We start from the raw sequence: 9,470 nt of genomic DNA, 5'->3' as shown, positions 1-9,470 counted from the left end.
CACGCCCCGGCCCCGCAGCCCCGCTTTCTGCTCGGTGTCCGCGAGGTGTCGCCTTCGGCCGAAGAAACCACCGCGGCGCCACCCTCGTAGCCCGAAGTTATTTATTTATTTTCAAACAAGGGGGGCGCCCCTCTCCTTTTCCATTTAAAACTAGCAACATCCTGCGGTCTGGTTCCTAAATGGGCGCGCCCTCCTCCTCCTCCTCGGGTCCTGCACCCCTCCGTCCGCCTCCCCTGCAGATCACACCCCAGCAACCCCACCGCGGGGCCCCCTCCACGTCGGCGTCGCGCTCAGCCGAACACAAACGCCGTCAAGGGCGGGGGCTGGGTTAGGAGCCTCGGCGTCCCCCGCCACCCCCTCCCGTCCCCCGCCGCCCCCCGTACACACCCCCGGAGCCCTCCGGAAAAAAAAAAAAATTAATGCCAAGCAATTGCCAGGCCCGCGGGGTGGGTGCTGCATTGCAACGCGCGGCGCGCAGCTGGTTCGCAGAGTGCGCCGGGTGCAAGCCCGGGGGTCTAAAAGCGAGGGAGGAGCACACCCCGGGCTTTCCCAGCTTTGCAGCCTCCTCTCTGCAAAGAAGAAAAGCAAGTGGCTTTTGGCGCGAAAGCCTTGGCGCCTCCCCTGATTTTTATGGAAATCAAGAGGGCGGGGTAAAGCCGCTTTCCTCTGCCTCTCTCCCTCCCCCTTGTCTGTGCCGCAGCCCCCTTCTCTCCCCGCCCCCCGGGTGTGTCAGATTTTTCAGTTAATAATATCCCCCGAGCTTCAAAGCGCAGCCAGTGACAGTCATCTGTCTGGACGCGCTGGGTGGATGCGGGGGGCTCCTGGGAACTGGGTTGGAGCCGAGCTAGCGCTAGCCAGGCGCAAGCGCGCACGGACCGCGGCCACCCGAGGACCAGCACCCCCGGGCCACCCGGACACCCCCGCGCAGAGCCGCCGCTGGATCCCCGGCAGTCGGCGGGAGGTAAGGAGCGGGGGCGGCGGGGGGGGGGGGGTGGCGGTTTGCAAACTGCCCCGCGCACCCCGGGCGGCGAGCGCGGCGGGAAGGCAAGCCCCGGACCGGATCGCGGCTCGCGCACCGGGCGCTCGAATATCCTCGGGGGACTGTTGCTGCTTCCGAAACAAAACCATCTCGGGGTTTTCCCTGAAAAGCCAGTTCCAGCCCCGAAGGCACCCCGGGTGGAAGAGACCCGCCCTAATCCTTTTTACAGCCTTTGCCGGGGGGGTGGTGGTGGTGTAATGGCTTCATCGAGAAGAAATTCGCCCTTCTCCAGAACGCGTATCGGTGTTTGAGCTGACGCGGAGCCGGTGCGTCTCCACCCCGAAGCTGAGGTTCTCCGAAGGGTGCCCCTGGAGGAAGAAGGGGTGGGGGGGGGGGGTGAGACTAGGGCGAGGCCGCCGCGGTGGTAATCTGGGTCACGTCTGCTCCAGCCCCCTGGAGACGCGGCTCTCCTGGCCACCGCGCAGCATTCCCGGGAACTGGGGTTCGGGCGCTCCCCTCTCCCAGGAAGACGACGTTGTTGGGGGCTCGGAAGAGTGGGGGTGGGGTTAGAGAGGTTCAAAATAAGCTCTTGGCAGGACTCCCCTGCAGCGGCCGGATTGCTGGGGGGCGTCTGCTCTAATTTGGGACGGGGGGGCGGGGGGGGGGGCGGTGTGTGGGTTTGGGTGCCCGTCGTCGGTCTGGGTCTAAGAGAAAGGCGTTTTCCATTTGCAAAGTTTCCTAAATCCCCCCGCTCTCTTTTGCACTCCCGAGGTTGCAATTTTACAAAGGAGGGATTGAGGGTACTCGAGATCTCATTCCCGGTAGCTGGGTTGGAGCCCTGGGGCTTCCTCTGAGCAGCGGGACCTCCGCGGTGCAACCGGGTTGTCGGGGAGCTGGAGGGAGCTGGGAGTCTGCAGCCCGGAGCAGCCCCCTCCCCCCCGGCACTGCCGAGTGTGAATGAAATGGCAGTTTCCAAAGTTGCAGAGCCACGCCACCACCCCCCGCATCTGCATGCCCCCTCCCACCCCCTGTCGTAGACAGCTTGTACACAAAAGGAGGGAGGGAGCGAGCGAGAGCCAGAACTTCCTCCACCTTCGGGAGCACCAGGCGGAGTGGGGGGGCCGGTCGGGGAGGCCGAGGAGCCGGGTGAGAGGGGGCGCCCGCTGCCCGCCCCCGCCCCCGCCCCCGCCCCCCCAGTCGGCTCCGCTTGCCAACCCTCTCCCGGTGTGTCTGTCGGTTGCAGTGTCGGAGATTGGCGCGGGCCCCCGCCCTCCGCGCCCCCCACGGGAAGGAAGCACCCCCCTAACTAAAAGGAGCGGAGCGGAAAGAAGCCCTCATTCGCCGGCCGGGAGGCGAGCCGATGCCGAGCTGCACCGCGTCCACCATGCCGGGGATGATCTGCAAGAACCCGGACCTGGAGTTTGACTCGCTGCAGCCCTGCTTCTACCCGGACGAGGATGACTTCTACTTCGGCGGCCCCGACTCGACCCCCCCGGGGGAGGACATCTGGAAGAAGTTCGAGCTGCTGCCCACGCCCCCGCTGTCGCCCAGCCGTGCCTTCCCGGAGCACAGCCCCGAGCCCCCGAACTGGGCCACCGAGATGCTGCTGCCCGAGGCCGACCTGTGGGGCAACCCGGCCGAGGAGGACGCGTTCGGCCTGGGGGGCCTGGGCGGCCTCACCCCCAACCCGGTCATCCTGCAGGACTGCATGTGGAGCGGCTTCTCGGCGCGCGAGAAGCTGGAGCGCGCCGTGAGCGAGAAGCTGCAGCACGGCCGCGGGCCGCCGGCCGCCGGCCCCGCAGCCCCGGCCCCGGGAGCGGGCGCCGCCAACCCTGCGGGCCGCGGGCACTGCGCGGCGGCGGGGGCGGGTCGCGCCGGGGCCGCCCTGCCCGCCGAGCTCGCCCACCCGGCCGCCGAGTGCGTGGATCCCGCCGTCGTCTTCCCCTTCCCGGTGAACAAGCGCGAGCCCGCGCCCGCCGCTCCGGCCGGGGCCCCTGCCGCGGGCGCCGCGGGGGCCTCGGGGGCCGCGGGGGCCGCGGGGGCCTCGGGGGCGGGCGCCGCAGCCTCGGCCGGCGCCCCCGCGCCCGCGCCCCCGCGCCCCGGCGGCCGCCCGGCCAGTGGCGGGGACCACAAGGCCCTCAGCACCTCCGGCGAGGACACCCTGAGCGACTCAGGTAAGGCCCGTGCTGCCCCCCGGGGGCCCTGCAGCCGGAGTCGCGCTCCCTTTGTTAGTCCTGGTGGGTCTGGCGGGGGCGGGGGCGGGGGCGGGGGGCTCCTGGGAGGCAGTGCGGGCGGCGGAGGGTCGCGTTCCTCCAGGCCGAGCCCCGGGGTGACGAGCAGAGGGGCAGCGGCAGCCGCCGGGAGGGTGTCCCCCCGAGTCGCACCTTGGCCGAAGTTCCCTGCACCCTGCGGCAGCCTGAGTCGGTCGCCGGCCCGCCCCGCACCCCTGCGCTGCAGCGGGTCTCAGGGATGCGACTGGGAGAAGTTGGGGGGCTAGGGCCGGGCAGCAGTGTAGAGGTGGCGCCGGCTTGCGTTTTGCGGGCAGAAACCTGTTAGCACGGGGCCCGAGAGGGGCCTGCCTCCCGGGTCAGGGGAGGGCAGACGCGGGGCGGAGACACAAAGGCGGCGCAAAATCCCTTGGAGGGCGCAGGAAGGTAGGGGAGCACAGATGGCTACTGCCGGTTTTCTTTATTTATTTTTCTCGAGCCTGGGTCGTCTTCCCCGCCCTCGGTGGGTGGTGGGCTGTTTGCTCCTGGTCGGTGGCCAGCAGGCGGCGGTGTGCTGGCCAGCGGGCCGGCGGAGGATCCGCGGGGCCTGGGGGGTGCTGGGCGCACCCCTCCCTCTGTCCAACAGCTGGTGGCAAGCACAGCAGCGGTTGTGGCCCTTCTCAAGAGGCTGCCTCTTTACGGGGTGCAGTGCGAACTGGGTCCGGTTTTGTCCCTGGCGAGGATTGCAGGACTGATTGCAGACTTAGGTGGTTTGTGACCCGGTGCCCTTCACGGTGAGGGCGGGCACTTAGGCCCTCCGGGAAGGCACACACCCTGGAAGCCCCCATGGATTGGTTCTATTGTGTGCCTACGTCTGCCTTACACGGTAGAGTTGGGTTGAAAAAACCCTGACTTTGCCTGGGACTTTGGAGGTAAAGAACTCTGTGCAAACACTTGAATAGCCCTTGAGCTGGCAGTCGGGAGCTGGGGCCCCACGGGATCTTGAAAACCAGGGTTCTCAGAAGGCGGGTGGCTGAAAAGCCTAAATTTCCTTGAGGGCCGAGGATGGATCCATCGGAGGCTCCTGGAAGGAAACTTGGTGATAAGCCTTCGGTTGGAATCGGGTCTGTCCCTTTAATGTCTGTGCCTTGACAGCTCTGGGTGAGGAAGCACTTCCTTCCAACAGCTGTCTTCTTGGCAGAAAACCAAAACATTGGCTTAAAGGGACCCACAGACTGGAACAGCCTCACATTTCGGCTTTAGAACAAATCCCACAATTGTTCAGCTTTCCGGCCCCCTTCAGATCAAGCAGAAGATGTGTTTTGATTTTCATGCTTGAGTTTTAAACAATAATTTTCGATCCCAGCGAGGTAGTAAAGGAGGGATGGGGTGGGGGGTGGGGGTCGGGAATGCAGACACGACGCGACAGGTTTTTTGGTTACTGTTATTGCCGGGGACTCTGGGGAAGAGGCGCCCCCACTTTGGGGTTCAGAGTTCCTGTGGATTCTGACTTCGTGGTTGGGATTTGGTCCTTGTTAGATGAACACCTGGTTACTGCGTGGAACTCAGGTTTACGGCAGGCAGATTATTTTTCTGCCTTTAGTTCATTAAACTGCCCTTCACGCTTGAGGACTTGAGATCAAATTCAGCTATGTGTCAGTTGCTAAGCGAGGCTCCTAAAATGGGGATCCTCCGTGTTTAGGTGTGGAGATAGAAATGGGAGCGAGTCTCTGGGAAAAACTAGTGATGAGCAGAGCTTACCGTTGGCTGAGCGTCTACCTGCGAGGCCTGGTTCTTTACGTGTTCCCTGTCCAACTCCAGAAGCCTGTGCTATATTATCCCCATTGAAACCGAGGCTTCAAGTTTAAATAACTCGCCCGGGGTCCCATAACTAGTGTGTGTGTTTGTGATGGAGTCCAGTTCTTCCCAACCCCAAAGCCTAGGCTGATCTTGTTGCCACCTGCTGAAGTCTTGAGCGGAGGCTGAAAGGTCTAGGAGTGTGGGCAAGGTGGAATTTCCAGATGTACTTCATTTCTGAGCCGACCGGTAGCATCCTGTCCACATCTGTGCGGGCGGATTGGCGATGCTTGCTAGCCGGGCCGGCACCTGCCCTAAGAGACAGGTAGAGGTCGCGGTAAGTCCCTGTGTGTCTAACCAATAGAATGACTCCCATCTTGTTCCCAGATGACGAAGATGACGAAGAGGAAGACGAGGAAGAGGAAATTGACGTGGTGACCGTGGAGAAGCGGCGGTCCTCCTCCCACAGCAAGGCGGTCACCACCTTCACCATCACTGTGCGCCCCAAGAACGCCGCCCTGGGCCCGGGGAGGGCGCAGTCGGGTGAGCTGATCCTCAAACGCTGTGTCCCCATCCACCAGCAGCACAACTACGCCGCCCCCTCTCCGTACGTGGAGAGCGAGGATGTGCCACCCCAGAAGAAGATCAAGAGCGAAGCATCCCCCCGCCCCCTCAAGAGTGTCATCCCCCCGAAGGCCAAGAGCTTGAGTCCCCGCAACTCCGACTCGGAGGACAGCGAGCGGCGCCGCAACCACAACATTCTGGAACGCCAGCGCCGAAATGACCTGCGCTCCAGCTTCCTCACGCTCAGGGACCACGTGCCAGAGCTGGTGAAGAACGAGAAGGCCGCCAAGGTGGTCATTTTGAAAAAGGCCACCGAGTACGTCCACTCCCTGCAGGCCGAGGAGCAGCAGCTTTTGCTGGAGAAGGAGAAGTTGCAGGCAAGACAGCAGCAGTTGCTAAAGAAAATTGAACACGCGCGGACTTGCTAAACGTCTCTCGGAACCGGACAGTCACTCTGCCACTTTGCACATTTTGATTTTTTTTTTTTTTTAAACAAACATTGTGTTGACATTAAGAATGTTGGTTTACTTTCAAATCGGTCCCCCCCTCCCCCGTCGAGTTTGGATCTGGGTGGGGAGCAGGACCTCCGGAGAGGGCCGGCCTGATGGGATGCTGGGTGGCCCTTCGCGCTTTCCCCTCCGTGTCCCCTCCAAGACCGCGGTCGAAGTTCGTGACAGTCGGGAGCCTCTGGGCTGTTGAAGTCACCTTGTTGGTTCCAAGTTTCCAAACAACAGAAAAGTCATTCCTTTTTAAAATGGTGCTTAAGTTCCAGCAGATGTCACAGAAGGGGTTTGCCATTTGATAACCCCTGGGGAACATTTCTGTAAATACCATTGACACACCTGCCTTTTGTATACGTCCTGGGTAATGAGAGGTGGCTTTTGCGGCCAGTATTAGACTGGAAGTTCATACCTAAGTACTGTAATACCTCAATGTTTGAGGAGCATGTTTTGTATACAAATATATTGTTAATCTCTGTTATGTACTGTACTAATTCTTACACTGCCTGTATACTTTAGTATGATGCTGATACATAACTAAATTTGATACTTATATTTTCGTATGAAAATGAGTTGTGAAAGTTTTGAGTAGATATTACTTTATCACTTTTTGAACTAAGAAACTTTTGTAAAGAAATTTACTATATATATATGCCTTTTTCCTAGCCTGTTTCTTCCTGTTAATGTATTTGTTCATGTTTGGTGCATAGAACTGGGTAAATGCAAAGTTCTGTGTTTAATTTCTTCAAAATGTATATATTTAGTGCTGCATCTTATAGCACTTTGAAATACCTCATGTTTATGAAAATAAATAGCAATTAAATGATGCAACTTTCCCCCCCCCTCCCTTAATAGCACTAGTTAAACTCTATCCCCTCTATCTGTTAAGTGTAAGTGGTACAGAAGTTTTGGAGGGACCTTGGGCTCCCTGGGCAGCCCTTTTATATCTGTGCAGCCCCAGCTGGGGAAGGGCCACTCTTCCCACTCCGGCGGTGTGGAGGGAACGGTTTAGGAAGGTGAAGGTATTTCTTCCAGATTACACAGAATGGAGACAGTATTTGGGACTCTGTGTTCTAACAATTAGCGTTCATTAATTTACAAAGCACTTTCATATGTTGGCCTTTTAAAGAATTAAGCTCAGACACCAGTCTTGGTCAACTCTTTAGAGTGAGAAGTAGAATCAAGACATGGGGTTCTGAAACTGCCTATGTTAGTGATATTTATTCCATTGATGGATGGCTTTATAAGCTCATGTAGCTTGTCTCCAAGAGCATATTCTTCAGAATGCACCAGGATTTAAGGTTCTGATTTTGGCATTGTAGCAGAATTTAAAAAAAAATGAAGTTGGTCCCTCCCCTGAAGAAGTGCTCAATCTTATGCACAAAAAGAACTCCTTGAAGCAACAGTTGTGTGACCCAGATCAAGTGTCCTGTCCCTTAAGGAGAGACACTGGGGCATGTATAGCTCTGTTGATTTCACACAAGTATTTGAGCTGCCCTGTGGAAGCTGGATTAACCTTTGCGGGCTCTGGAGGACAGCCAGGGTCAATGGAATGGAGGGAGGCACAATTCAGAAGGAATTTCTCAGAAGGAATTTCTGAGTTTCCCTAATAGTAGGTGTTACCTTTACTTCTGAGGCATTTAGCTTCTCCGAACAGAAAGTTTACAAATAACCGATCTCTGGGGTGAAAAGTAGCACAGGGTCATGTGTCTAAGGTTTCATTCATCAGAAATTTAGCTCTGAACTGAAGAAGGCCTCTGCTTTGTCAGTGATGATAATGCTTGTCTTGGTCTCCTGGCTTGTGAGAGGTGGGGATGAGAGAATCCAGGTCGTAGGAGTCCCTGTCTGCTTCAGTTACTGTATAAAGGCCAGTGGGGAATCAGAACTCCGGTCCTCAGCTCAGTTTATAGCCATAAACCCTAAAGCTCTGAGGTTGGCAATACTGCTTTGGACACTGATGGTCAGAGCATGTTGAGAATCACGAGAATCCTGTTCAGTGTCTCCACTTGCCCCCACCCCACACTAGAAAATCCTGAAACTGAAAGTCCTTTTAGAATGGTCATTCCAAAAGACTTCCCTGTCCTTTTGCATTTTACAGGCCCCAATCACTCTGCACCTTGTTTGTGTATCCATAAACCAAAAGAAAGTTAAGTGACCTCAGAGTCAGAGGTTTTTTCAAAAGATTATTTATTTTAGAAAGAGTAGGCCTGTGTGGTAAGTGGGTGGAAAGGGGGAGGGAGAGCATCTTCAAGCAGACTCCCCACTGAGTGAGGAAACCAATGCCATGAGATCAGGACCTGAGCTGAAACCAAAAGTTGGGCACTTATCGGATTGCGCCCCCCAGGCATCCCGAAGTCTTTGAGATCCTTAAAGCTCAGTTCAATCACCCCAGTTTCTCTATTTCTGGGGCCATAAGGGGACTACCTAGGTGTTTGGGATGAGATAGAACTCTAGCCATGGAAAAAGGAAAACTTGTGATGAATTAGGCTCTAAATTAATTCTTATCAATGGCTCTGTTTTTGCTCTGGCTGCTGGGAAGCTCAGAGACCAATTCTGTGCTCTCATTCTATGTACCTGCTTCCTATCCTCTTTTCTTCCAAAGCCTCTCATCTCCTTTTTCATTGTTACTTTAACCATTCCTTTTATGTTCTTTATTTTGTTACATAAAGGAGAACTTTATGCATTAGGTGAATCATAAATATGTGCTATAATATTAAAACTAAGGTGAAAAGCCACTCCTTTGCCTTTCCTAGACCAGCTGAGGGAAAGTGTCACCCAATTTCGTGCTGCAATTATCTATAAAGTAATTGCGGTACTCAGAAGAATCAAAGCCCTCTTTTTAAGCTCATGAGAAACCATCCCAGTGTTCCAGGAGCAGTTTTGAGACAAATTGCTCTACATGAGTTAGGTCAATAAATCCTAGGACTTCAATGTAGCCTAGAGATCATCTCATTGAGTTATTTTATACAATGGGGTCGTGGGGTCTATTTTATAGAATGACTCCAGGAATGGAGCCCGGTCTCTGGATGCTCAGTGCCATATTCTTTCCATGGTGTTGGCCTTCCCACTGCTTACCCTGTTGCCTCCCTACTGCAGACCACTGACCCTGACTCGTCCATCCACCTACAGCATGTCTCTTTTCTTTCTTTTTAAAGATTTTATTCATTAATTTGAGAGAGCACAAGTAGGGGGAGCCCCAGGCAGGGGTAGAGGGAGAAGCAGACCCCACTGAGCAGAGAGCCCGACATTGGGCTCAATCCCAGGACCCTGAGATCATGACCTGAGCCAAAGTCAGATGCTGAACTGACTGAGCCACCCAGGCACCCCTAGCATGTTTCTGTATAAATCCTAGATGGTTGACTCCACATAAAAACATCCAATAGCCTTCCCCCATGTAGCAGATAAAGTCTAAATCCTTCAGCT

At 56.4% G+C, this 9,470-nt stretch overlaps 1 protein-coding gene across 2 annotated transcripts; it reads left to right on the top strand.

The window, feature by feature from the left end:
• The first annotated feature begins 754 nt into the window (after positions 1-754).
• MYCN (MYCN proto-oncogene, bHLH transcription factor) lies at positions 755-6,878 on the top strand. Of its 2 annotated transcripts, none has more exons than XM_072771024.1 (3): positions 755-961; positions 2,223-3,153; positions 5,371-6,878. In XM_072771024.1, the coding sequence occupies exons 2-3, from the start codon at positions 2,340-2,342 to the stop codon at positions 5,973-5,975; spliced, it is 1,419 nt and encodes a 472-aa protein (XP_072627125.1). In that variant the 5' UTR covers positions 755-961; positions 2,223-2,339; the 3' UTR covers positions 5,976-6,878. The 2 variants fall into 2 exon arrangements, with proteins under 2 accessions (XP_072627125.1, XP_072627126.1); XM_072771025.1 differs by lacking the exon at positions 755-961 and adding an exon at positions 1,033-1,305.
• Positions 6,879-9,470: the final 2,592 nt, after the last annotated feature.

This window comes from Canis lupus, chromosome 12 (assembly GCF_048164855.1).
Source record: "Canis lupus baileyi chromosome 12, mCanLup2.hap1, whole genome shotgun sequence".
Classification (NCBI taxonomy): domain Eukaryota; kingdom Metazoa; phylum Chordata; class Mammalia; order Carnivora; family Canidae; genus Canis; species Canis lupus.
The sequence above is the reverse complement of the archived record's forward strand: the minus strand, read 5'-3'. Positions and strand labels throughout refer to the sequence as shown.